The sequence below is a fragment of the Primulina tabacum genome, chromosome 15 (assembly GCF_025594145.1).
Source record: "Primulina tabacum isolate GXHZ01 chromosome 15, ASM2559414v2, whole genome shotgun sequence".
Lineage (NCBI taxonomy): Eukaryota > Viridiplantae > Streptophyta > Magnoliopsida > Lamiales > Gesneriaceae > Primulina > Primulina tabacum.
Window position 1 is genome coordinate 32,932,543 of NC_134564.1, and position 27,766 is coordinate 32,960,308.

General features: G+C 33.2%; 4 protein-coding genes across 5 annotated transcripts; 2 read left to right on the plus strand and 2 right to left on the minus strand.

Annotated features, from left to right (window-relative positions):
* Positions 1-2,753: 2,753 nt before the first annotated feature.
* Positions 2,754-4,530, plus strand: LOC142526866 (phosphoenolpyruvate carboxylase kinase 2-like). Its single transcript, XM_075631500.1, has 3 exons — positions 2,754-3,144; positions 3,343-3,781; positions 4,145-4,530. Exons 1-3 carry the CDS (start codon positions 2,800-2,802, stop codon positions 4,198-4,200), a joined length of 840 nt encoding a protein of 279 aa, XP_075487615.1. The 5' UTR covers positions 2,754-2,799; the 3' UTR covers positions 4,201-4,530.
* A 3,232-nt stretch (positions 4,531-7,762) lies between these two features.
* LOC142526594 (serine/threonine-protein phosphatase PP1 isozyme 2-like) lies at positions 7,763-12,312 on the minus strand. 2 transcript variants are annotated; one of them, XM_075631090.1, is made up of 4 exons: positions 11,985-12,312; positions 8,917-9,476; positions 8,607-8,828; positions 7,763-8,207 (listed from the first exon to the last, which is right to left on the minus strand). In XM_075631090.1, the coding sequence occupies exons 1-4, from the start codon at positions 12,157-12,159 to the stop codon at positions 8,115-8,117; spliced, it is 1,050 nt and encodes a 349-aa protein (XP_075487205.1). In that variant the 5' UTR covers positions 12,160-12,312; the 3' UTR covers positions 7,763-8,114. The 2 variants fall into 2 exon arrangements, with proteins under 2 accessions (XP_075487205.1, XP_075487206.1); XM_075631091.1 differs by having other exon boundaries at positions 7,763-8,141; positions 11,985-12,309.
* A 1,811-nt stretch (positions 12,313-14,123) lies between these two features.
* Positions 14,124-17,246, plus strand: LOC142526385 (uncharacterized). Its single transcript, XM_075630746.1, has 6 exons — positions 14,124-14,419; positions 15,656-15,799; positions 16,166-16,233; positions 16,364-16,414; positions 16,562-16,621; positions 16,733-17,246. Exons 1-6 carry the CDS (start codon positions 14,287-14,289, stop codon positions 17,075-17,077), a joined length of 801 nt encoding a protein of 266 aa, XP_075486861.1. The 5' UTR covers positions 14,124-14,286; the 3' UTR covers positions 17,078-17,246.
* A 222-nt stretch (positions 17,247-17,468) lies between these two features.
* On the minus strand, positions 17,469-19,562 carry LOC142526384 (uncharacterized). Its single transcript, XM_075630745.1, has one exon. The coding sequence runs from the start codon at positions 19,534-19,536 to the stop codon at positions 17,551-17,553; it is 1,986 nt and encodes a 661-aa protein (XP_075486860.1). The 5' UTR covers positions 19,537-19,562; the 3' UTR covers positions 17,469-17,550.
* Positions 19,563-27,766: the final 8,204 nt, after the last annotated feature.

The window sequence follows — 27,766 nt, forward strand, 5'->3', positions numbered from 1 at the left end:
AATCAGCCTAGACGCCCTAAAATGCTTTAGGTGTCCCTGGGCGCTGGCCAATCACACCGAAGAATTACTTTCTTTATTTTTGTTTTTGATTTCTTTTTTGAGCTTTGAATTTAAATTAAAAGTCCAATTTAATAAACGAGTGATTTATTTTATAGGTCATAAACAAAAGTCCAACAAAAAATATGAATTTTTGATTTTCCGTAATACATCAAACTTTATATTCGTAAGTGATGTAGAGTGAAAGAGTTTTACGATGACGGTTTAGCTAGCATCCGAAAAAGAAGATGAGAATCACAACGATGATATTGAGTTTGTGTTCGACAAAGAACAAGTTATTTAAAATTATGGATAATAAGTTGAGTAAATTTGTGATAATCTCTTAGTTATGTAATTTTGAATGCATTTTAAATTCTATGTTATAGTATTTAAGTTATCATACATAATTTATTACGTTGATATCGTGAAATTCGTCAAACAATACTTAGTCTCCGCCTACACTGCTGAGGAGTCTATCCTTACTAGGTTTGCTGACTTATCAAGTTTAGGTTTGCTGACTTATCAATCATTATTTTATTAATATAACTATCAATTTTGTCATAATATAATTGTCAAAACATTTTAAAACGTGCTTAGATTCCTTGGATGGAATAACATAAATAAAGACAACAAAATATACCAACTTCGGAATAATAACATGGCGAACATTTACATGGGCAGCTTATTGTTCACGTTTACAATACTAGCCTTCTTTTTTCTAGATGATTGATTATTAAATAACATAATGTAGTCAATCACAATATCATATTATGTAAATTACATATATCAATCAATTTTTTTCGTACAAGATCCATTCGTTCTTTTTTCTTTGATAGATGATCAGAACTTCATCTGAGTTCGGATCCTACTGAAAGATCCACTAGAGATCAGAAATTATACATCGTTTAATTACTCCATAGAATGTACCAAATAATACGGGAGAGCATATTTATTCTCTATGTGGTAAATATTTTTTAAATAATGTTTGGCCGAGAAGAATATCATCAAGGATCTCGTTGATTGAACTTATTAATTGTTACATATCTCACATCGAATGAATTTATTTTTTTTAGAGTTATATATATGGACTTGGACAACTTAGTCAATCATTTTCAGAGCTAGCTTTTGGGGCGGATGATTGTCCACGTTGTCTAAGTTCATATATATACATATATATATATATATATAACTAATAAGAACTTAATTTAGTCGAGGTGATATATCTAAACATTAATGACTCGATATAATAATACAATGCAATTTGCATTAATAAAATCCGATGGATAATCGAACAATAAAGTTACAATTGCTTTCAAGTAGTGTTCAGGTTCGAATGTGATATTTTAGAAACATTCTAAACTTTAAAGCCTTCAAGTAAGGAGTGTTCAAAATTCGAATGTAATATTTTATAAATATTCTAAAATTTAAAGCCTTCAAATCTGCCTTACTTTTTTACATGGATCAAAATTTTTGGCTCCATTTCATGTTGATAACTATACCACTTTTTAATTCACACTATTCTAATTGGGCAAAGTTGGGAAAATTCATAGAGAATTCTATCTATAGTATTTTATTTTGAATGAATAAAAATAATAATTATTATTATATTTTGTTCATCTAAAAATATAATTCAAGTTTCTACCACCTAACCATTCAATTTTATATTCTATATTTATCTTTTCATCGTATTCTTTCTCTCGTCATATTTCATCTCATGTCATTCTAATTTTAAAAATTAACAATATTTATTTTTCTCCATTTTTATAGGTCACGGGCAACCCTATATTTATTAATTAAAATACCACGTTTTGTCACTCATCCTCGTCATATCTTTGTCTCCTACCATTGCAGTATAAAAAGTTGTCAACTTTCAATTTAATTTTTTTTTGAAAAAATCAGATTTTATCTATATTATATTATTAATATTATTAAGTTTGAAATAGTTATAGTAATTAATTTTTAATGTGGTAATCTATTTTAGTAATTATGTATATTAATAAAGCGCTAAAATTTTAATGCAAGTCATCTATAGTTCAGTAGATAGAGTTTTTATTTACTAAGTATCAAGTTGCAACTTCAGTTTTTACTCGAGTCTTTTTTTTTAATTTATGAAATGTAATCTTTCATTATTTTTTATAATTATATTTTAATATTCATTTAAATATAAATTATAAAAAAAATATTGCATAATCATCGCACGTGTGTCGGTACAGTAATCCATGATTGCCGCATGTGACACGACTGACTAATATTATATTATCTATACTAATTTACTAAGTATACTAATTTATTAAGTTTGAGACACTTGAAATAACTAACTTTGATGTCATGGTCTGTTTTAATAATTATATATATTAATAAAATGTTAAAATTCTATTGCAAGTTATATGTAGTACAGTGGATATAGTTATTGTTTCTTAAGATTTAGGTTATAGTTCAATTTTTACTGAGATAAAATTTTTATTATTTTATTTTTCAGTTTATTTTTTAATTTATATATCAAAATTACAGTGTAGTCCTTCGTTATTTCTTATAATTATATTTTGATCCTCATTTAAATATAAATCAAATGAATTATAAAAAATATTATACAAGCACGTAAAGCGTGCGTCGGTACACTAGTTATATATTAAATTAGAAATGTTTTGAACAACCGTAACTGCTGAACAGAAACTCCGTCAACTATGACAGAATATCCACCAACGACTCCCATAAAACACCCCACGCACCCGTTGCCTTCTCCGCGAACAGAAAACAGCGCTCATGAACAAGCAGCTAGATAGAGACTACACAGTGGGCGAAGAGATAGGTAGGGGCAGATACGGCGTCGTTTTCAGGTGCCATTCTACCTTGACGGGGGAATGCTTCGCCCTGAAGTCCATCGACAAGCGCCTCATCCAACACGATGCCGATGATAGCCACTGTCTTCGCAATGAGGCCAAGCTCATGCGCCTCGTCTCCGATCATCCCAATGTGCTTCATGTTTTCGATGACTACGAGGATGATGATTGTGTGTACATTGTGTTGGAGCATTGTGGTTCGACGGATCTCTATCAACGGATTACTACCCCACCCGTTTTTCCTGAGAAAGAAGCTCACCGTGTAATGGTGAGTTTTGTGGGATTTATTTAGTTTTTCTTTGCCAGAATTTTGATGTATTTTTATAGAGATGTCTTAAGAAAGGAGAATGCCGTGCAAAATTAGTACTGTACCTAATTTGGCATCATATGTCTTAAGAAAGTAATCTTTTTTAAAAAAAACAAAACAAAACAAAAGCTTATTTCAGTTTTTGGATCTCTTTTCTAGGTGCCATTGATGGACGCCATAGCTCATTGTCACCGCCGTGGAGTATCCCACCGGGACATCAAACCTGATAACATTCTGTTCAACCACTACAACCAGCTGAAGCTGGCGGATTTTGGCTCCGCTGAGTACTTCCACAGTGGGGTTCCCATGTCCGGCATTGTGGGGACACCATACTATGTCGCCCCAGAGGTGGTGGCAGGGAGGGACTACAATGAAAAGGTAGATGTGTGGAGCGCAGGTGTCATTTTGTACATAATGTTGGCCGGGATCCCTCCTTTTTACGGGGACTCGGCGACAGATATCTTTGAAGCTGTGAGGAGGGCGAATTTGAGATTCCCGAAGAGCATTTTCGGGTTGGTCTCCTCGGAAGCTAAAGACTTGTTGAGAAAGATGCTTTGCAAGGATGTGCACAGAAGGTTTTCTGCGGAAGAAGTTCTGAGTAAGTGATTAAAGTTTTCGAGGATTCTGTTTCAAAGTTTGGATCTTTTTCTTATGCTACCTTGTGCCATGAGGTTCATCCAATGTTGTAATATGTCTTTTACATTGCATTACAAGGAAAAAAAGGATACAGCTCTCAAGGTTCGTCCACTGTTGTGACAGGATGACATATGTTTTTTCATGTCGTCCAATATCGAAAAAATTGACGTAGCTCCAATTGTTATTGGATCAATACTAACCAAAATTGAGGGTATCGGGCAACCCAATGCTCCAATTCATTGCAAGATTGCTTTAATAACATTCAAACATGTCAAATGTGAGGTGCAACTTTGAAATATGTTACTATTTCTCCTGTTTCTTGCAGAGCATCCATGGATGATTGACGGTGGAGACTCCAGACCAGTGTGTTTTCAAGCTTAAGAAGACAGTTTTCAATTCGAGCGCGTGTATGTAGGCACCCTTTGTCCATATAACTGTGTGTAACTAGTGGAATGTATATATAGCTCTGCACAAAGCATTTGTAGAACTGTGCAGATGGCGGAACTTAAGTGGCCTGAGGTCAAATAATCCCGAGCAAGCCTTCTGTCCAAGGTAACGCCGGTACATTAACTTGACTTTTTGTTGCCGTGTTTCTTCTTAAGCTAGAACGAGTCCCCTTGAAAAATTTGACTCTGTTTGTGTATGTAACAAACTTTCTTTCCCTTGAGCCGATTCTTATGGATCAAGCTCTAATTAATCAAAAGTTCTGTGGCATGATAAATTTAGGTTAAATTTCCAGTACAAACCTCACTGTTTTGGTGCAAAATGACGAGGCATTAATGATTTCAACATCCTTGTATGATCTCACGTTTCCACAATAATTGGATTCCAGGACCTTACTGTTTCTCACTCATATCTTTCAATTTATTACATTTATATTATAATTTTTTTATTATCCAAGTGTCTAACTAGGTGGTTTCCAGGACCTGAATCTCTATAAATTTGAAATCTAGTCTAGCGGTATTACTAAGCAACTAACGTTCCATAATAATTTGGTGATATTATCTTCATGGAGCAAAAACGGACATATCCACTTTCACTTAATTATGTGAAGTTTCTAATATTGGTCATTAGGAATGGTATATTTGATCGCTATCACATGGGTTTTTTTTCTCTAGTTTGTCGTCTTTAATTCATTCATGATCTATTTAATTTTTTTTTATAATTTTGATATGCTGCAAACCTACTTATGTGAGCATCAATGAGGTGATACATATATAGTGGATATACAGCTTCATCACATCCAAAAGAAATGTGACACTTCATTGGTGCTCATATAGGTGTGTAACATAACAAAATTGATTCTCTTTATATATATACCTATAAATTATGACTTCTTGTTTTGAATTTTGACATAGTTGATGTCTTGTCCATATATTTTTGGTTCGAGTATTTATTATATTTTGTGACCTTTAGTATTATTTTTGTATTCTTTTTTCACTTGTTTTATCATTCTTTTTCGCTTTTTTTTTTAAAAAAAAAAAATTTCTCATATTTTTTTTTTCTTTTTTGTGACATTCGTTTTTTCCATGGTTTAGAAAACAATTAAAAAAATAAAAAGAAGAAATGTGGTATTTTGTATAAAGAGGCACGTGAACAAATTGTTTTGCATTCTATTATGATGATCGTGATATTTTGTTTTGTTTTTTGTTTTGTTTTCATTTCATTTGTTCACATGTATAATTTGTTTTACCTTTGATGTTTTGTGAGAGCTTGCAATTAATGACATAAATAAATTGAAGTATTTTTATTGTGCTTGACATTCTTAATCCTTTTTTATGTGATGTCTATTTATTGGCTAGTGTACTTCTTTTTATCATTTGAAAAGAAAGGTAGAAGATATACTTATGTTAAGTCAGTTTTTAGTTTAATCCCTTAGTTTTGCCCCAAGGATGATGTTAAATATGTAGAAATTCGCTCTATTATAGTTGATAATGTTCAAGTCATTTTCATTTTTTATCATCTCCTATTCTGTTAGATTACAATAATGCGAATAAAAATCATTCATGATAGCAAGTGATTCAGGTTTTTTTATCATGGGGTTTGATAGTTACAACAGTTGATTTACCGAACATACAAAGATAAACAAAATCCATAAGGGGTTAAAAGTCAGCAAAAGCACAATTGAATTGAACTTGATAATAATTTACTTGTTTTATTTTAACAATAATATGCTAATTTTGGTTAATTAAGAGAATTTTTGAATTATCGCGTATCATTTTATGTGCTTCATTTAATTACATTGTGATTTAGGCATTGGCAAAATCTATTATTCAATTAATTTATTTTTATTATTTTTCTTTTATGAATAGTATTTGACTGACAAAAATCTTTTTTGGTTTGATAAAATTGTTATTATGTCATAATAATATTGATTGAAGAGTTTGGCATATGAACAAGTGAACATATGTTTATGGTCATTATGTTATTTTATCTATTGTGTTTTGATATGTTTAGATTGACAAATATTCTTACACATGATATTATTAAAATGATTTTAAACGGTATAGTTTTGTAATTAAATTTTGATCGTTAGTCAACCACGTGTAACGCACAGATACTTTCCTAGTATATATATATTTGTGTGTGTGTGTGTAAAGCAAACTGAATCTAGTGATCATGTAATTCTCTTTATATCAACTTGGAATATATTTTACCTTCAAAAAAAACTTGGAATATATTTTTGGAATAAATATTTTACATGAGAAAAAATTAAAGAATTGGATTTCTTAATCATGTTTAGTGCCAAGGTTCCACATGTCTAAATTTTCTGGTGGGCATGTCAGGTCATAGATTCCATGTATAGAAAAATGCTTGGTGGTTTATTCGGGGGTGGGGGATATATAAAAATAATATAGTGGATATGGATATACAAAATTATAATAATTATTATTTTTGTTCATATATTCTTACAAAAGGTTTTTATGAAACAACATTAATTTAATACAATAAAATCTAGAAAAAAAGCTAAACTACTACCGGAGCAACCAGGTACAATATCAAAAGTTTTAAATGCACAACATATATACCAAAATTAAAGTTAAAAATGGAAAAAAAAAAGAGATAAAATTTTAATTATTGTTATCTAATTAGTTATGTAAACATCATAGTGAGAAAAATATATATAAATCCCATTTATTATCTTATTTATCAAAGTTTAACTTTTTAATTTATCATGCTTAACCATTTTAAGTTGCGTTAGATATTTCTCGCAACTTCAAACTCATCAATAATTAAGTTATTGCCGAGCGTTTGTTAGATCTCTAACGTATGTTGGTTATTAAATATTTATCAGAAAATGGATTTCATGGGTATCACAATGGGTACAAGTGTGATAGATACTAAAAAAATGTAAAATATAAGCTGTCAGAAGTTGAAAAGCCATGAATCATATATGGTATGACAAATGGGTTATGACATTTCTCAAATAAAAATACTTTCTTGGAGAGTACATCCCCAAATTTTTATTTCACTCTATTAAATTGAACATTAAAAATTTTGTGAATCCACCAACAAAGGTAATTTTGCGTATATTGTTCAGAAATTAAAATGCTTTTATAAGCTTAGGGGAAAGTGAGATGATATACATTTCTTTAGTGTTAATTAGAAATACAATATTTTTAAATCGGACAATAGATCGAATTCATGACATATACATACATATATAATTAATTCATCACTTTATTATAGGATAAATATATTTATTCAAATTACTAAATTTTTACTAAGTTAATTTAAAGTCACCTAAACCCATGAGCTATACGAATAAAGGATAGTGTTGTTCTTTTTAAATAATAGGATTGTGCTCTGATGGCTTGTAGTTATCTAGCACTAAGATCTCAAGTTTGTGACGAGATTTTAACAGCAATAGTCAATTGTAATAAACCATCTCTAAACTAAAATAAAAAAAAAAAAAAAAAAAACTTGGCAAACTGGCCACAGGTGATGATAATACAGTGAAAAATCATAAAACCATTCACTAAACCATTTTATGATCAACAGAGAACACTTTACATTATACAGAGACGGATTTAGGCAGTGTTTCGACATGTCGGTATTTAACTTTTGCGGCATGCATGCGCGCATCACAAAAGATCCAACTCCCCCAATAGATTGGGAAACTACACGAAAGGTTGAAATTATTACAGTCCTCCCAGTTTTCTTCTGGTATCTTCTAACACATAATTTCTGGTCTGCGAGCACCCAAGTGAAAGTGATGGTCAAAGTCGAAGAGATCGCTCATCTTCCATTAGCGTCATACACAACGCTTACATCGTTTTTTAGGAAAATCGATTTCATCCTATTTTTCTACCAAGAAATGACTGCAAAGATAAATGAAACTGGAATAAATATTGTTGTTTTGGTCTTAAAAGGGGAGATATACTTTCCTGAAAACACCCATAAAACACACCATTAGAGGGGTAACAATCTATAGTTCACAAGGTTAGATTCTCACTCCATAATTTGTTTATATGTCGATCTTATGTATGGTGTATACCAGGAACGTGTATATCATGACTCCACATTAATTAACGCAACAGGCATATCTCACTTCACGCAATATAGAAACATCCAACACCATAGAGGAGTAAAACGAAAGCAGAACAAGATATGCATAGAATGAGTGGTACGAATATTGAAATTCTCGAAAACAAACAATGACAAAATTGATTTAGGCATAAAATACATAATATCAAAGCTCGAAGAAGTGATAAAGAATAATGACGGTATTTCAGAATTGACTAATACAAGATTAATTAAATAATGAGTATCAAGTAATATTGTACCTTCATTTTTGGTTGTGGAGTGGCCAGCTTAGTTGTAGTTGTACTCCCAAATCCAAACTTAGGCTTCTTCTCAGCCGGCTTTAATATTTGGAAAGAGCACATCAGAGTCTCGTCAACACTCATCATTGCTCCAGCATTGTCAAATTCTCCACAGTAATTAGGTGCCGAGAATATTGTAACAAGTTGTCTATCAGCGAAGAACTCGTATCCATCCTCAACTACCTGTAATAATTCTGATGACCAATTGATAACCAGAATTCTGTATTCATATCAATAAAAAATAAGGTAATAAATAACATACAGTCCAAACCTGGTGGGCACGACAAATAAGATCAAGATCATGCTTTTGAAGAAAATCTGTCACCTTATCTGCACCAAAGGTGTATGATACTCCCCTATCATTCACACCCCATCCCCGGACTTCTTTACTGGGATCCGACCAAAGAAGATCGCATAATAAACCAGTTTCAGGAACATCAGTAGGACGATGTAGATTTCTAATTTGGTCCAAATCTTGCAGATCAGGAGAAAGTCCTCCGTGCATGCACAATATCTTTTCATCTATTAGAGCCGCAACAGGTAGACAATTAAAACAATCTGTGAATATTTTCCACAGTCGTACATTAAATCTTCTTTTGCACTCGTCATAAAATCCATATATACGGTTGACCGATGCACATTCATGGTTGCCCCTTAGCAAGAAGAAATTTTCAGGATACTTTATTTTATAGGCGAGTAGAAGGCAAATTGTTTCTAAACTTTGCTTCCCACGATCTACATAATCCCCCAAGAATAAGTAATTAGATTTTGGCGGCAACCCCCCATATTCGAACAGTCTAAGAAGATCAGAATATTGACCATGAATATCCCCTGTAAAATATGTTATAAGAATAAGCAATACAAAAAAATAATAACAGCTTGATTGAAAATAGATTAAACATAACCTTGAATTAATCAATAATGATCAGCCATAAAACATGATTGAGGGAAAAACGAGACATGAGGTGCATGTGCTTGACTTCTACGGGAAAACCAAGAAATGATGACCCACAGAATGAGAATAAAACTACCACCTTGACTTCTACCATATGAACAAATGAGACAATATTTTAAACAAGTAATCATCCCAAGTAAATATAAAATAAGTCGGTATTCAATACTAATTGTGCCAACACGAAATTCAATCATCGAAAAATAATTAGTGAGGGATACATGCTCATTAAGAATATTCCGGCAGCATGTACCTGTTGGACTAAAGTGATTTAAGTGAATAAATTACCAACCACAAACACAATTGCGAAGCTATAGAAGATAACTGGGAACCTGAGGCATCTATCTAGAAGTATCTCGTGTTCTTTACCCTGAACTGTTCCAACATGAGAATACGAGGATGAAACATTAACACGATTTCCAAAAACACGAGAAAATACTCAGAATATAAGGTAAAACAGCAAAACATGTGTACATTTACATAGAAACACAAACAGCGCCACTTCAACGCGTGCCTATCTGATTTTGAAAATGAAATATTCCACTGTTCCAGTACGATAAAAGAGGCATTTATTCTAAAAATTTCACATCTAACCTCGAAACGTTTCATTATAAAACCATAGCTGATGCAACTCATGATTGTCATACATATCAAGACTTTAGAGTAACTTTTAACTGCAAATATCTTAGAAGATCAAACAATGTTTGAGCCAATAATCTGTGAAAAGCAGGGAATTGAGTTCTTGGATCTCTAGAATTCCAAAACATGTTTAAAACAACGAGCAGGCAGTATAGTACTTATCACCACATCACCATCACACCTCGACACCAGGATCCTTTCCCATTCAAAATTTTCAGCATTCACCAACACAACAAAGTTTGGGCCAAACTATCCGTCAAATAAAGAGCAGCAAGTTGATAGCGTGGTAACACAGAGATGGATTTCATTCAGTGCTTGGAAATAGAAGCATTCATAGAACATTGTAAGGTTTAAACCTGTCCTCGTGCCAAAACATAGCCCAAGGAAACAGATGCATAGTAAGAGCCTAAGAGGCAAGAATTTTTTTTCTTAATCAAGTCCAACAGTCAAATTCATCAACTCTCTTGAGTTTCATCAAAAATCAAGAATGGTACTTTCCTCAAAGAAAATGCTCCACGAGGATAATTATACTAAGAAAGAATGATATATGAACACCTAAACTGTTAAAAGGATGCCACCCACTACTGAGGGAAAAGGTTATCCCGTAGTTAATTACAAATAAACGATTAAAATCACCATTTATTAAATAAAAAATATGTCAAAATATGAATTTATCATAAACATATATTAGTCCAAGTCAGAATTTGTGTCCTTTTTATGGGTAATATTTGGGTTGTAAGTGATTTTTCAGTTTAAAACTAAAAAAAACTTAAATACGAGGATGCCACATCCTCCAATTGTGCCTTCCTATATTTATTACTGAACTAGTTTTGCACAAAACGAGAGAGAGAAAAAATTATGTCAGACGTAGTAATAAAAAGAGCACAACATAGGGTAACATCAGACAAAGATTTCCAGTCAAATATCCAAGCATTGCTAGCCATCGCATTCGAGCATCTTTACACGAGGCTGAACAATGGCCTCCATACACCCAACTAACAATGTAAAAGAAAGGGCAGGAGTTATAGATTCTGTAATCATGAAATATGTCTTGCATGCTAGAGAATGCAGCTATATTTCGGGAAAGATCCCATTAATCCTTCCACAAATCGCAATCATCGTAATTATACTTTTTCCTACAATAAGAATTATCAACACCCTTAGGTATTATAAGCAATAAACATAAAGATGAAGTACAAAAAGTTTCTAGCTTCCAATTGTTAAGCTTTTAGACGCAAGCCAACCAAATTAAACCCCTTTTACAAGGTCAAGCTCAACGTTACACATGAATCAACTGTTATCATCCAGTACAAAGTGATAGAACAAAATGACATGATTCTCAGAAGAGATAAACCTTAAAAACAAGCTGTCATTACGTGGTCATACACATAATGTGGAATTTCTCACAAAAAATCCCTTGCTTAAAACGAGAAATTCGAACTCATAAATCTTTCGGGGCGTTTAGTTACCTGGCCTTGGTCAACTTTTCATTTTGAATAATAACCCAACTAGTGTATTTCAATGCATCCATTTTAAATCAATGATATTCCACTTCAAGTAAAAAAAAAAGGCGTTCAAGACAGGAAAATTAAATTGAAAAAAAAACACGCATAGAAAAATCGAGAAAATCAAGAAATTTCAACAAGACCACCAATTAAGCAGTAAATTAACGAAAAGAACCCCATGAAACCAAAAACCCATCTCAAATATACGTAGAAAAACAGCCTAAATTCTTAGTAAAATCATACCGCAGATCTTAATGGGTGCCTCGAGGTCGAGAAGATTTGGCTGTTTCAAGAAAATCTCCTTGGACTGCAAACAAAGATGCTTGATCTCTGCCTCCGAAAGCTGAACCTGCTTCCCAGGCCTCCCTTTCACCTCCAACAAACGGTTGATTACATCATCAAGCGACGCCGACTCCATATCCCGTTCCAAAATCCAACAAATTTGGATACAAGCACAATTAAATCAAAAAAGGAAGTTACTGAATTTTCCAGGCTTGGGAATTCTTCGTGTAATCAAGATTGACTAAATTCGAGGGTTCAAAATGGAAGACTTTAGCTTTTGAATTATTAATTTTTTATTTCACACATTTTAAAACATTCATGTCCACTCTACGCGTCCACTATCCGTACCACTCTTGTTTCTTTCTTTATTATTTATTTTTTAAAAAATTCATTTTATTTTTATATTATGACTTAATTTTAAAAGTTAATCGCACTTTTATTCTGAATTTTTGTATGTTTTAATTATTTCTAATCAAATCTCAAAACACACACAGAATAATATTTAGATATCATTTTGTTGAATATCAATTTTGATATTTATTATATGTCATATATAATTTGTAAAATACACAATCGAATCTTGGTTTTTTTAGCTTAAAGATAGGAAAATAAATTTATACAGATATTTATCAAGTTCTAGTAAATACATATTTTTAAAAGAGTAAGTCTTTTGTGAGACGGTATCATGAATCTTTATCTGTGAGACGGGTCAATCCTACCGATATTCACAATAAAAAGTAATACTCTTAAAATAAAAAATAATAATTTTTCGTGGATTACTCAAATAAGAGATTTGCATCAAAAAATACGATTTGTGAGGCCATCTCAGACAATGTTTTTGTTTTTTTAGAATTTTTTTTAAAGCGTTTCATGTTTATTATGTTCCACTTTAAACAAGATATGTTTGGAATTTTAAAAAAAAATTTCTCCTTTTTACAAAAATTGGTCGTTTTCGAATTTCTTCCATCCTTTTTATCTGTTTTTGGATTCTACTATAAATATGTATTATCAAATCCGTTTTGTATTATCAAATCAATTTTCGAATATTTGTTTTGAGTAACTTTGCATGCTTTTTGGAGAGATTTTTACTAACTTATCAGCTCTCAAAATTTGTTTAAATTTTTTTGAAGAACTTATATGCTATCAAAATAAGTTATTTAAAAAAAAAAATTGGGTTATCTAATTTTATTTCTTAAGATCTTATCTGAATATTTTTTAAGACAAAATTATCCTTATTAATTTTATCATATCTAATATATCATGCAAATAATAATAATGTTAATAAATAATAACAACTAAAAAAATAAAAACAATATAATATTGATGATATATATATTGCTGTATTTATTATAATAATATAATTATTATAATAATTTAGCTAATAATTAATTACAATTATTACAATATTATAAATATTAGAAGTATTAATAACAATATTAATAATTATTATATTTGTCATTAAAATTATCATATTTAATAATTAATATGTAAAAAATAATTATTGTCTTATTTGTAATGTCATGTATTTTTTAAAAAAAAATCTTATAATATCAAACACGTCAATATATTTAAGATTCATTATTTTATTTTATCCAAACACTTTAAAAATTTATTTTTAAAACAAACTTATACAATTTATAAGTTCCTAAAATATCTCATAAATTGTTTTTTTTTAAAAAAAAAAACTAGTTAAATAGCTTGTTAATATTGTTTTCAATCGACATCTTGAGTTTTATCGCATTATAAGAAAGAAATCAATTATAATATTTTTGTTAAATAATCTTTGTGTAAAACTCTAGAGGCTACACTAAAATTAATTTCTTTAAAAAAATATTATAATTTTTATATTATAGATGATATGATCATTTAAAAATTCAAAAGTGTAGATAAAGATTTAAAAAAAAAAATTAGGATATGTTATTATATATTAAATATAAAATCATGAAAATAAGTTTTTATGATATTTTTAATAAATAAAAGAATTTTTTGTATAAATCGAGAAGATTATTTATGATTTATTTTATAAACTTGTATTTGATTATGTAATAATTTTAAAATTTCAAACGCTTACATAAAAATAGGATAAAGCGATTAGGTTCCAAAACTACGAACATCACGACCTCGGTATAAAAGCGCGTCGCCACCTCTGCCTCCCATTTGCAGGTTGTTCACCAAGAAAATATACCTAAATCAAACGAAAGATCAAACTTCAGAGGGGATAATTTGATATTTAAGCTTCAATTGGTTTCTAAGATAATCATCCATGGGAAGCAGGAACCGAGCAGAATCATCAAACTACAGAAACCCATGTCTGACGATGCATCAGCCATGGGCTTCTTTACTTGTTTATGGGATTAAAAGAATTGAAGGCAGATCTTGGCCTTCCCCTATTACAGGTGGGTGCTATTATGCAAAAGAAAGTGCTTTTTCAGTTTATTCGATTTTTATTTTTTTTTTTGCTTTGCTTCCTTTACAATTATTTCACCGGTAACTGATGGCTAAACTCTTCTTGTGTTTGGCTGTTTTGGTTGTTATTTTGTTATTTTTTCGGCACCTCTTTGTCTCTTGTTTTTCGTCAAGTTTTTAAATTTTTTTTCACTTTGTGAATCTCACGGGTTTGTGTGGCTTGGATTGGAACTTCTCGATTGCTTATCTTTTACTTTCTTTTATGACATTGGGAAAGGGTACTTTGGATTGGAAAATCTATTATTTCGAGTAAAATCATGTATAAAACATGATCTTCCCAACCTTGATTACCACTGCTGCCGTGTCCGTGCGGTTGGGGGCTGTGATCTTTTGTTTCAGTAGTTGACACTAGATGCTTTTTTAAGTGAATGAGGATGGTGTCTTTTGAATTGCGGACGTCACCATAGGTTTTTGTCAAATTTAAATAACCCGATTGAGTAAATCTTGTCATGCTCGGAGTAAAAATTGGATTAGTTTCCTTCTGAAATACAATAATAAGGAAAAAACTAAAAATTCGTGGAGAGAACTTTTGTAAAGCAAATATATTTTTATCTGAAATTTTGTATCACCTTCCAAATTTCTCAAAAGGATTTTCGTTTTATTTGCAAGTGCAATGTTGGTAGGTTAGAAGCTTTTACTTTGGTTCCAGATCTAACTGCCCCTTAACATTCATGATATGCTAAAGTCTTTTTTTTAATTTCTTGAAAAACAGTTATTTGTTTGTGATCACGTAATGAGGCATTATAATGTTTGTTGGTTTTCTGGCAATATCGTTTTTGAAGTTATACAGTGCAGCATGTCTGCCCTTGTTGAGCGAGTATGTTGTTGTGACTATTGTTTCGGTTATCATCAGTCTTCCAAAGAGAAAGATGGATGATCAAATGTGATCTTCGGTATAAATCATTAGATCACTAATTTCTGTGATTCTAGGACCACGTCGTAAGACTTTTACCAGTTACTATATCCACTTTCAGCGAAGTATACCTTGTGAAACGTCCCTGACACTAGCTTAAGTTTTAATTTTCACTGGTGATTTTCTTAGTGATAGCATGATAATGTTCTAGCATGACTAGTATGTGAATTTGTGAGTTGCGTTCTCACAAGCAAGTGTGCTTTTGCGTTTGTGAAAACGTAGAAAATAACGTTTTTTGGTATTCTTCGCAAAGGGCGTCTCTGGATTCATGCTGCTGGAAAGGTCCCAGAACCAGAGACAATCAAAGCGATGGAGGACTTCTACAGAGAAATATATGCAATGGATGGAGTAACAGATGTCAAGTTTCCGGAGCATTATCCAGTCTCAAGACTTCTAGGTATATTGTTGATCACGTACATAACCAACTTCATATTGTCAGGATGTCGGGTAAATGTATCCTTTTCCTCCTCTCTATACATGTTTTGTAATAAGAAGATCCAAAGGCGCAAATATTTTGTTGGGTGAAGCTTGAGCTTCGTCTCGCAAAAGTTGGAACTGCTGTAATGGCATAAAATATGCACACCCGATTCTCATGTTAAAATTTATTTCCTTATTTTGGAAAAAAGAAATATATCTCACAATATCAATTTGAGATAAGACTGAAACCCCATTTACCTCTCTAAAACCTGAAAAACCACTACCAATTCTGGCATTTCGTGGGTTTCTGTTCATTTAGCTTATCTGAAACCTGGTTTTTTCGTAGGTTGCGTGGAGGTTGTTGGTTGTGTTACCTGTGATGAGTTAGTAAGCTGGGAAGCTATAAATGCAGGGGTGCGGACATCAAATCTTATACTATGACTTATAAATTTGAAAATTTTGAACTCTGTCGATTCCAATATTCATGTAACTTTTGTTGGCAGCATTGTATTTTATACATATATTTCAAATTTTCTTTCTGCAGGTACGAGTAGAAGGGCAAACAGCATTCTGTTGGCTTTGTGAGCGTCCACAGGTTTGTCTCGAAGTTCTTTCCTGTACTCTGTTTCCCATGTTTTTCTCGAGGCTTTCAATATGTCTCATATGCCCCGCCTATTTGAGTTTCTTGTTGGATTCTTGTATTATCTCTGTCAATGAATAAATTATTTCTTGATTCTGACAGAAACTCGTCGTACCATTTGAGATGCGTGGTTACCAAGGAGTATATAATCTGGAACGTAAGGTAACGAGCAGAAATAATATCACCATCTTCCAACCTTTTTCATTTTTTCTTCGATCTTTTCCCTGGTTTTGTTTCATAATCTTGCTTATATTTCACTCCTTACCTGGCTAGATATATGAATCGGCAGTTAGAGGCCTCATGACTGTTAAACCCCCATTACGGGTTAAGTTTCCGCTTCCAGATCCGCGAGATCCTTACTCTTTGAAACCTGGATTGCTGGCTTCTTCTTCAAATGAGTCTAGTGTATCTCAACTCGAGAAACCTCCAAGTCTTGTGGAAGCTATCGCTGGTGCAAGGGCAGCTGCTACCCAATTTTCAAAAAACAACGGGTCCCAACCCAAAAAGAGGATTAGTACTGACGGCAGCATTATGGGAGTATCCACGAGAACACGTTCTAGAGAATGGGTTCCAAAAGTTGACAATGCATCAGAAAGATCAAATGCTAAGAATTTATAATAACAGATGCAAACTTATGTATGATAATCTTTTATTTCTTTGATTATTTTGAATTTTTGTTAAGAAGAGAGCATAAATAATTGGTTTGAATTTGTACAGAATTTGTAGCCCAAGCTGACTGAATCGGTGATGACTTAGCCAATGAGTTATGAAAATTTATTTTCAACCAGGTTAAATTTTTGGTATAGCTTTAGAAAGAAACGAGTGGTGGCATGTTCTGGATGTTGTTCATTATACTTCGGAGTGTGTGCACATATCTAATGTGGTTCCTAGGAACCACTGATAACATCTTGACGGTGCTTGTATTTCAGCCATGGGTTTTTATTGTTAAATCAACCGACAACTGTGGTAAATTGGCGTATTAATTGCTGCAAAAACCAGAAGGCACGTGTGATCTTGATTTTTTCTCATTCGTGGATTGAACTAAATTGACAAAAACATCTCATATCCCATACATGCAAATTTTCATCTATTCAATCATGCACAACGAGTTTCTGATACAGGTCACCAGATATAGCAGCTTCCATGGTAGCTTCGGGATTCATTTCTCCACCTGGTGATGCTTTGTTGCCATCATCACTAGCAAGCTTACTAGCATCTTCCGCTGAAATTTTCCCCCCTTCCTCCAAGAAAAGGGTTAGTAGATTCTTGGAAAAGCCACTAACCAAAGCAACCCCATTTTGTGTAGCAGTCACAGGGGTAGCAGAAGAGTCCCTAAGGTTCCAAAACACAATCTCAGGCACATTTTCATATCCCTTCTCCCGAAATTTCCTCTGTATCACCATATAATCTGTTTCCCATGGACTCACAGAGGCTTCATCAAACTCCATGTCGCTAAAAACAAACAGTCTTTTTATCATCTTATCCTCGCCCAAGTTTCCATTAACTGCAACTTCCAAAATCCTGTCGAAAACCCTTTGGAAATCGGTGTTAAAACCTGCATCCATGTTCCGGATAAACTCTGTCTTGGACCTGAGATTACCAGGTTTAATCAAATGCAGCTCAGGTTCCGCACTAAATGTTATCACATGCCCTTTCCATGGCTCTTCACTAAGTTCAGAAACTAGTAACCCAAGAGCAACAGCGACTTCCATTGGAGTACCATACATGCTACCCGAAACATCACAAACTGCAAGACAATTCGTCAATTTCCCCTTCTTCAGCAGCAGGTCATCTACAATTCGTTTCCACTGCAACTCTGAGACAATGGCTGCTCCACTGCTGCCTTTACTATTCTTTTCGATAATCTCATGAGGAAGCAACGCCCCTGCCGTAATCTTTGCATTCCCAGCCTTCACATTCTCAAGATATTCTTTAAACCTTTTATTGTCCCTGTGCAAGAAAATATCAGTGTAATTCCTAATTGCCACCGATGCAACACGTTCGTATGGAACCGCTTCCCATTGTTTCGCACTCATATACACCTCGGGCAATTTCAAGACCTGATGCAGCGGAACAAGAACTTCTTTTCTCAGCCTATTTCTCACCATAAATACATACTGATCTTCACCTATGCCGTCATATTCCGGTGACGATTCAAGTGGAAAAAGTATTTTAGCTATGTTCTTGCATATCAAAGTGGCCTTATCATATGAAGAATCAATGGTGGGACACCATTTCGCTGCAAGACTAATTTTGTTAAATTCATTCGAATTCAGAGCTTGTATATCGGATTTCAACAACTCCGCAAAAAGGACTGAAATCTTATCATGCAAGAACCTATAGTTGGCATCTTGATCATACCTTTCTTCGGCTCTTTTTGACATATTCGACACCTTCAAATGCTTCAATTTCCTTGCTTTCTCCATTTCTTCTTTCACTTTTACGGCATTAGCAGCTACCCTTTTCTCCCTTGGAACTCTAGCCCTCAGTAACCGCTTCTCGTCCGCCTCCTTCGGATCATCACTTTTTTTCTTCTTTTTAGCACAAAAGTAATGTTTCCTCGTTCTCCCCTTCCCCTTCTTACTGCTCCTCCAATCACTTTTCTTCTCCGCTCGAATCTCGGGCCCTTCAAGAAGCCTGTATAGGATCTCAACGAGATCCTTAAAGTATCCAAACTGCGCAACAACCTTCAGATTACACGCCAAAGTTTTCGGATGGTTCTGATGCATCCAAAGCGCCGCAGCGTAGAAACCTTCCTTGTCTGATTTCCCAGTACCTCTAACACCCCTCAGATTGCAGATCAATTTCAGTGTTGTGACAGGATCGTGGTCCCAAGAAATTTTCAATCTTTCAACTACAGACTCAGGGGGCGTGTGGGGTACTATGTGGAAAAAAAAGTCCAAACAAGGGTTACCAGAGGACAAGAAGGTCGCTGAAGCATTTTCAGTATAGCCCATTGAGGGAAATGGAGGGTTAAGATTCAGGTCTGCCGTTTCCGATTCGAGGTAATCCATGGTGGAGTTATCGCCGTCGGTGGCGGTGAGGCTCTGGAATTCTGGTGGAGTTGTGGAAGACATTTTGCTTGTCTTGATTTAACTATTGAGGTTTATGTATAGTCATATTTTTCTTGGGGTCCAAGGATTTAATGAGCTGGCGGATCGTAATTAAATGTATATTTAATTTCATAGATCCGAATTATAGGGTATGCGTTTACTAGTGAACAATCTTTTCTAGATATTTCTTTTTTATTTTTTTAGAAACCTATTTTTATTAGGGTAAATTTGCATTACATGATTATTGCATTTCCTATCAACAACCAAATATAAGTTTCCCTGTATTTTTTTGGATGAAAATCAATGCAAAAAAATTATAAATATGATTTTAATACTTAGTATCAATTATTTCAGATCTGAAACTAATATATGATTTTTTTGAGTATCCTACGTGTATAGAAAATATTGGTATCAATGAATTATTTGTTTTTAGATGAAAATAGATACAAAACATTGAAAATTGATTCTAAAATATGATATTTGAGTACTAATTGTTTCAGAATTGATAATAATATATGATTTTTAGTACTCAAAAGTGTGTATGAAATTTTGATAATAATAAATTTGTTTTAATTATATACTCAAAATCTTATCTTTTGTGTCAGATCTAACTAAAACAGTAGATACTCAAATATCATATATTAATATCATATTTTTCATTGTTTTACATCGATTCTCACCCGAAAATTGTCATTAATACCAAAATTTGTTCTACATGTTTTGCTACGCAAAAATCATATATTAGTACATGATCTATAACAATTGATACTCGAATATCTCATATATTAATATCATGTTTTTAATGTTTTGTACTGATTTTCATCCAAAAAGAACATGTGATCAAAGGAGGTTAAACATTTTTCTGTCAATATTTGATACACATGTTTTATCACGAAACAATTATTACTCAAATATCATATATCAGTAATTCATTTAAATATTGTGTATCGATTTTATATAAAAAAACAAAAAACACGTGGCCAAGAGAGTTCAAACATAATTTTTTGACACGAGGGTCGAAAACAAATTTTTGTTTATGCTTATATAAACATAATATAACATAATTAAAATGATTTTCCTATATATCATAAGATATATGTTTAATAATATCAATTTTCTAATAATCAAGACTATTCATTAAAGTTAATTTTTTTTACTAACTTGAACATGGCAATTCTAAAAACATTTTGAACCATTCAATTATATATCACATTTTTTAAGATTGCATCTCATCTGTTAAAGTTGAAATGCATCGAATGTAATACACTTGATACAGTCTGGACCATTGATATGCCTGAAATGCTGTGGAGCCATGCATATCAACGGTTACCACCGGGGATAGAATTTCCCAGTTGAAAATTGAAATATGTAATCGTAAATCAAATTTTGGACACGTTACTTATTATTTTTACTTAAGTAAATCTATTTGCAAATGCTAAATGTTAATTCAGAGAATATTTCTATAATATATTCAAAAAAATTTGTTTTAATTATCAAATATAAGTTTAAAATGACAAGGTAAAATTTTTGCTTATCGATTTTAATTTACATCGTAACAATGGGTACTCAACAAATTAATAGAATGGAAAACCAATATCTGGTGTGGTCAAGGAATTAAAATCTGTGGTTGTAGTCAATCTATGTTTTAAAAAGCGATCCTCTCCAATGTGATTTAGTAAACGAGAGAGAGCTGTTCATCGAAATAAAAAGTTGATTAGATCAAATCTATTGAGCAAGTCTCTCTTTATACGAGACGAGTCAATCTGATTTTTAATTAAAATAAAAATTAATATTTATATTATTTTTATTGAACTGGATCGGATTGGTGACATATTTCATAAAATTAATTCGTGAGATCATCTCATTAGAATTTTTATGAATGCATTTTAGTACACGAAAGAGAACAATTTTGCGTTTGGCATGGGACTATGTGGGATTGTGAGATGATTTAGGTTTTTTAATACTTGTTTTTTTGGTTTTTTTTACATCAAATTCATTTATCAACCAAATCTATGATTATGTGTTAACAAGGGAAAATAAACACGCCTAGCTAGCCCGTGATATTAACAATCCACATTTGAATTTTAATTATCTTAATATAAAATACATTCCATAAATACAATTTGCCTTACCCTAAAAAGAAGTCAACAATTCTTTCCTCTTCCATCGTAACGATAAGACATTTCAAGGGTTTTCTTATCAATAATATTTTATTTATCATGTTCATAAATATATATGGATCATAATATTAGTTTATCATTGTATATTATATTTTTTTTATCGATCATTTTTGCATTCTTTATTTGTTTATCATTTAATAACTACATCTTTCGATTTAAAGTGTGACCTTAGTCATTTTTTTTGCGAGATTTTGGGTTTAAAAACGCTAACAATTTTATTTTTGATGATAACAAAATTTATTATTGTTTTTCTAACATAGTTATTCAAATTTGAAGTTAACTTAATATGGAAGCTGAAACTCGAATTTAGCCAAACTGAAAATCTGACAACTTTCAGTATTTTGATGATATCTGACAGCTCGGTAATCCAAATGACCAGCCGCTAAGACGACTATATAGAAAACCCAATTTGAAACAAGTCGTACTTCACGTCAGTTGGGCTAAATCGAATGTTATTTATGCCAAACTAATAGTTGAAATACCAAATTGATTGCAGAACATCAATCAGTTGGGTATGAGCAGTTGCGGTATTTTGGTCAGCTCGGTTATCCAAATGAAACGATTCGGTATGATTTACGAAGCTAAGACGATGAACGACAAATCATATTAAAAATTCAAAGTCTGAATCGAAGTTTAAGATGCTGATAAATGATTACGAAGCTACTGGTTCTGCACCGGATGAAATCAGCAAGACTGATTTTAGCATATCCCGTCAGTTTGGTTCAGTGGAGCAAGTTCAGTTAAGCAGGTTCAACTAATTAGTTTCAGTTGAGCAGAGGAGCAAAACTGACCAGTTTAGCAGAGGAGCATAACGGAACAAGTTGACGAGTTGAGCAGAGCCAAACCGAACGAGTTGACCATGAGCAAAACTGAATGACCAGTTTAGTCTCGAGAAAATTTCCAGCAAAGCAAATTTGATCATTACAATTTCAAAAACAGTAAATTAACTTTTCAAACGGTCATATTTTTGTATCAAGAAGATAAGACATGAATTAATAATTATCACTTTGTCTAATGTTTGACCAAAGTTCCACAAAAAATTAGCATAATGCATCTAAAAATATCAAAACGGTGTAACAGAACGGATCGATTTGACTTTACCCAACAACCAGACGGAACAAAGGAACCGGCCCTCCGTTTTCAACGGTTGGGAAATTAAAAACTCAGCTTGTCTATTTATATGGTGGGGCTGATCGGTTTGACACATCTAACATATTTTGACACATCTACTTACATTATTATCTTATAAAATATATTGATTTTTCATTTTATATTATGTATCGTTCATTATTTTATTCACAAGTTAACCAATGTGTGAGGATAAAGGTTGAATAAAACATATATATAAGAAAATGAATACTGACTCAAGGATCCATATCAAATTGGACAACATGATTGAAGGAAGATGAACTGAGCTGAGTGTGTGTGTGTATATATATATATATATATAGTATTCTAGAATTTGAACCAACTAGCTAGCTAGGATTATGAGGAATATAAATCGAATAAAGGTAAAATAGACGGAATTTTTCTTATCTTTTCAAAAGCGTACACTGTTTTTTTCCCAGCATTTCATTGTCGTCGTTAGGTCATTTCAACTGATTATAATAGAACAAACATGATATTACGTAATTAACGTTAAATGATTCAAATTAATAGTATCACATTGTTACTGAATTTAATTTTGTAAATTGTACGTAGATGATGATCTTTTTAGTTATTTTTTAAAAATTATTTGATTAATTAGAATATAGATTTAATTCCCTCTTGATTTCAAATCTTTCTTTTTATACGTGAAAATCATACCCCAAAAAAAAAAAAATCACAAAATAAGACGTCCGGGCCTGTGTAGCCTTCAAGTTCTTTTCCACCTTAAAGAAGTTTCAAGAGATGTGAAGGCCTTCTTCACATGTCGCCATCCTCACTTTTTCGACAATTCATGATACTTAATTTTGACCGACATAAAGTATTTTTATTAAATAGTTCTCGAATTTTAATTAATTTACCGGACAGTTATATATCCAAGCAGTCAAGCACGTATTTTACACAATCTGGCAGGAAAATTCTGTGTTGGGTTCTTATAAACATGCGGATTAGATATGTTTTCCACTCAATTCTATAACACTCGCTTTCCACATAAATACATTCTAGTTTGATGCAATGTTTTCACAACCGATAATCGGTCTATCTTAAAACAACGGTTCAACTACTCGGTCAGACCGAGAACACTATTACATCATATAAAATAATTATATAATATAATAAATAAATATATTTTAGATTCTAATCATTTTAAATATATATATATATAAATGATAAATATATATTTTTTCCAATATTTAAAGAACCAAATAAGCTCAAATATTACGAGAACAATATTTTAAATAAAGTTCAAAAACTAAATAATTATATACAAAAAAATTCAAAAAAAATTGTGAGCCGATCCAATCGGTTTGACCGATTCAATATCGATCCGACCGGTTTTAATGTCTGGATCGGACCCGTGACCATTTTTCAATCGAATCGGTCGGTCCGATCCGATTTTGAAAACATCATTTTGATGTCTTACACCATTACATTACAAAAAATACATTTTTTTTCCATGTTATATGCACATACAAATTAAGATTAAAGTAGACAAGAAAATTAATATCCATGTTTTAAAACAATCATAATATGTATACTTTCAGTTGCAATTCTTTTAGGTTGGGTTTTGTTAAAATGTGTAAAGACCTCATCGAAGAATGAGAAAACTTTATTACTGAAGAAAAAATTGTTTCAGAATTACATTGGAAGGAAAGAAGAAGACCCCTATTTATACTTGAACTAAAAGGGAAAGTTGTGTTTTGTAAAAAAGCGTGTTTTGTGCAACCCTTGTCTATCAACACTCCCCTTCAAGATTGGTGTAGGTTGAGGACACCAATCTTGGACAGTAGATAGGAATGTTGCTCCCGACTCAGTCCCTTAGTAAAGATATCAGCTAGATGTTCTGTGGTAGAAATATGTGCGGTTTTGATGACTCCATTCTTGATCTTCTCCCTAATCAAGTGACAATCAATTTCAATGTGTTTTGTACGTTCATGATACAAGGGATTTGCGGCGATGTGTAGCGCTGCTTGGTTGTCACAGTACAACGTTGGGGTTGCAAGTAACGTCACTCCCATATCTGTAAGCAACCCAATTATCCATGTAACCTCACATGCGGTGCTTGCCATTGCTCAATATTCCGCTTCGGCAGAGGAACGTGACACTGTGTTTTGTTTCTTAGATTTCCATGAGATCAAAGAATCTCCAAACTTGACACAATAACCGGTGATTGAACGGCGTGTAATTGGACATGATGCCCAATCAGAATCACAATAAGCATGTAGGGAAAAATCATTAGTTGCAGACAATAAAATACCCAACCCTGGTGCAGATTTCAAGTAGCGTAGGACGCGAACTGCAGAGTCCATATGAGATTTCTTGGGTGCATGCATAAACTGACTAAGCACTTGCACCGCATAACAGATGTCCGGTCTCGTAATCGTAAGATAAATGAGTCTACCAACTAGCCTTCTATAAGCATCAGAATTGGACAATAAGTCATCATTGACACTGGAAGAAGAAACCTGCTGATTCAACTCATCAAGCTCATGACTTGTCAACTTCTGATGTTGAGCAACAGGAGTATCACATGTCTTGGCACCTGTCAAACCCGAGTCACTCAGCAATTCTAACAAATATTTTCGTTGGTTGAGATAAATCCCTGCTTTGGACCGGGCAACTTCAATACCTAGAAAATACCGCAATGAACCAAGATCTTTAATGTGAATGTGAGAATGTAAGAAATTCTTGAGATCATAAATAGCCTTCTCGCTACTCCCAGTAACTATAATGTCATCGACGTAGACTAGCAATAACGTGATATGAGCAGAATCACGCTTAGTAAAAAGAGAATGGTCATTAACCGATTGAACAAAACCTGCTAGCTTCATGACATTAGAAAATTTGGTGTTCCATTGCCGCGAAGCCTGTTTAAGACCATATAGTGACTTAAGCAACTGAAACACACGTTGCTCCCCTTGAAGATGATGTCCAGGTGGTACTTGCATATACACCTCTTCGTCTAAATCCCCTTGAAGAAAAGCATTTGTCACATAGGCCACCGCTTTGCAGCAGCAACACTTATTAAACAACGTATGGTGACAATCTTAGCCGTAGGGGAGAAGGTATCATGATAATCTATCCCTTCTCGTTGCGTGTATCCCTTGGCTACAAGGCGAGCCTTAAAGCGATCAACAGTCCCATCCGGATGTCGTTTGATCTTATATACCCACCTACAACCAATGGCCTTTTTGTCAATCGGTAACTGAACCAACTTCCAAGTGTGGTTCGACTCTAAGGCCTCGAGTTCTAAATCCATCGCTGCCTTCCATCTAGTATCTAAGACTGCCTCATGATAGGAACTAGGCTCCCTGTCAGAGGAGAGGCATGCCAGAAATTTTTGGTGAGGTTGTGAGAACTTAGAATAGGCTAGATAGTGATTGAGGGGATATTTGGAAGTGGCTAGATTACTGTGAGATAATGTAGGACAAGAATAATCCTTGGGGTGTTGATACACGCACGGATCTTCTTTGTGGCTGGGAAACTGAAGGAACAAGAGGTGGTGGTGCTGGAGGAACAACAAGATCAGAATCAGTAGGAGAGGTATCCCCAACCAAATCTGTTGCAATTGGGTAAGCACCAGAAGTTGTATTTGAAGGAAAAATAGGTAAAGGCGGATCTGGCGTGGCAAAAGGAAAGATATCTTCATGGAAAATGAGATCTCTTGAAACAAAAAACTTTCCAACATCAAGACTCATGACTTTGTACCCTTTTTGAGTGCTTGAATAACCCAAAAATACACAAGCATGTGCTCGAGCAGCAAACTTATCCCTGGGAGTTAAAGAAGTGGCATAACATAGGCAACCAAAAACACGAATATGATCAAAGGATGGGATTTTATGAAACAATATTTCATACGGTGTCTTATTCTGAATTAATGGGCTAGGGGTACGATTAATGAGATAGCATGAAGTCAAGACACACTCTCCCCAGAATTTTAATGGCAAGGAAGACTGAAAACGAAGGGCCCGGGCTACATCAAGTATGTGCCTATGCTTGCGTTCAACAACTCCGTTTTGTTGTGGAGTATATGGACATGAACTTTGATGGATTATCCCTAAGGATTTGAACAATTCGGTGCATTCACTTTTGAAGAAATCACTCGCGTTGTCTGTTCGGATTGTTCTTATAAGGGCAGAAAATTGAGTATGAACCATCTTGAAGAAAACTTTAAAGATCTGTAAGACCTCAACTTTAAAATGCATGAGGTAAACCCAAGTGGCTTTTGAAAAATCATCCACTATTCTAAGAAAGTATTTCTCGCCGTTATGAGTTGGTGTATAAGGGACCCCAAATGTCCACATGAACTAATTCAAAACAGTAAGAGGTTTTAGATGAACTCATCAAAGAAAATTGAAGTCTTGTCTGTTTAGACATGTGACAAATTGAACAATGAGGAAGGACTACAGATTTATGCATGAATGGCAACAACTTCATTCGAGATACAGACATGTGTCCCAAACGTTTATGCCAAACAAAATTCTCATCAGAAACACTAATCACTGAACCTTTATTACAAACATAATCAATATAGGCAGAATTAATAGATTGGTTAGAAGATACTAGACTGAGATTTGAGCTGGAAAAGAATCTGGTGTCAAGGTGATAAAGGCCATTGAATTCTTTACCAATCCCCATTAATCTCCCAGTCTTGAGGTCCTGAAACAAACAAAAGTGGGGGTAAAATGTGACAAAACAGTTGTGGTCCTTGGTAAACTTGGAAATGGAGAGTAAGTTGAAGTTAAAATCTGGCATATGCAATATGTGGTCAAGGGTGATGGAATCAGTGAGAAGAATAGAGAATCAGTGAGAATAATAGAACATATCCTACTGACAGGAGCCTTGCTACCATTGGGCAATCTTACAGACCTATAAGAGGTCATTGTAGGTTCAGAATTGCGCAATATACTAGAACAACCGAGCATGTG

Bases quoted from the DNA above. Each gene is read 5' to 3' on its own strand.
- LOC142526866 (XM_075631500.1), top strand. From the start codon at position 2,800: ATGAACAAGCAGCTAGATAGAGACTACACAGTGGGCGAAGAGATAGGT. The intron at 3,145-3,342 runs GTGAGTTTTGTG...TCTCTTTTCTAG, and splicing joins AAGAAGCTCACCGTGTAATG to GTGCCATTGATGGACGCCAT. The intron at 3,782-4,144 runs GTAAGTGATTAA...TGTTTCTTGCAG, and splicing joins TTCTGCGGAAGAAGTTCTGA to AGCATCCATGGATGATTGAC.
- LOC142526594 (XM_075631090.1), bottom strand. From the start codon at position 12,159: ATGGAGTCGGCGTCGCTTGATGATGTAATCAACCGTTTGTTGGAGGTG. The intron at 9,477-11,984 runs GTATGATTTTAC...CATATTTTACAG, and splicing joins GGCACCCATTAAGATCTGCG to GGGATATTCATGGTCAATAT. The intron at 8,208-8,606 runs GTACAATATTAC...GGGTGTTTTCAG, and splicing joins CTCCACAACCAAAAATGAAG to GAAAGTATATCTCCCCTTTT.
- LOC142526385 (XM_075630746.1), top strand. From the start codon at position 14,287: ATGGGAAGCAGGAACCGAGCAGAATCATCAAACTACAGAAACCCATGT. The intron at 14,420-15,655 runs GTGGGTGCTATT...TTCTTCGCAAAG, and splicing joins TTGGCCTTCCCCTATTACAG to GGCGTCTCTGGATTCATGCT. The intron at 16,622-16,732 runs GTAACGAGCAGA...TTACCTGGCTAG, and splicing joins TATATAATCTGGAACGTAAG to ATATATGAATCGGCAGTTAG.
- LOC142526384 (XM_075630745.1), bottom strand. From the start codon at position 19,536: ATGTCTTCCACAACTCCACCAGAATTCCAGAGCCTCACCGCCACCGAC.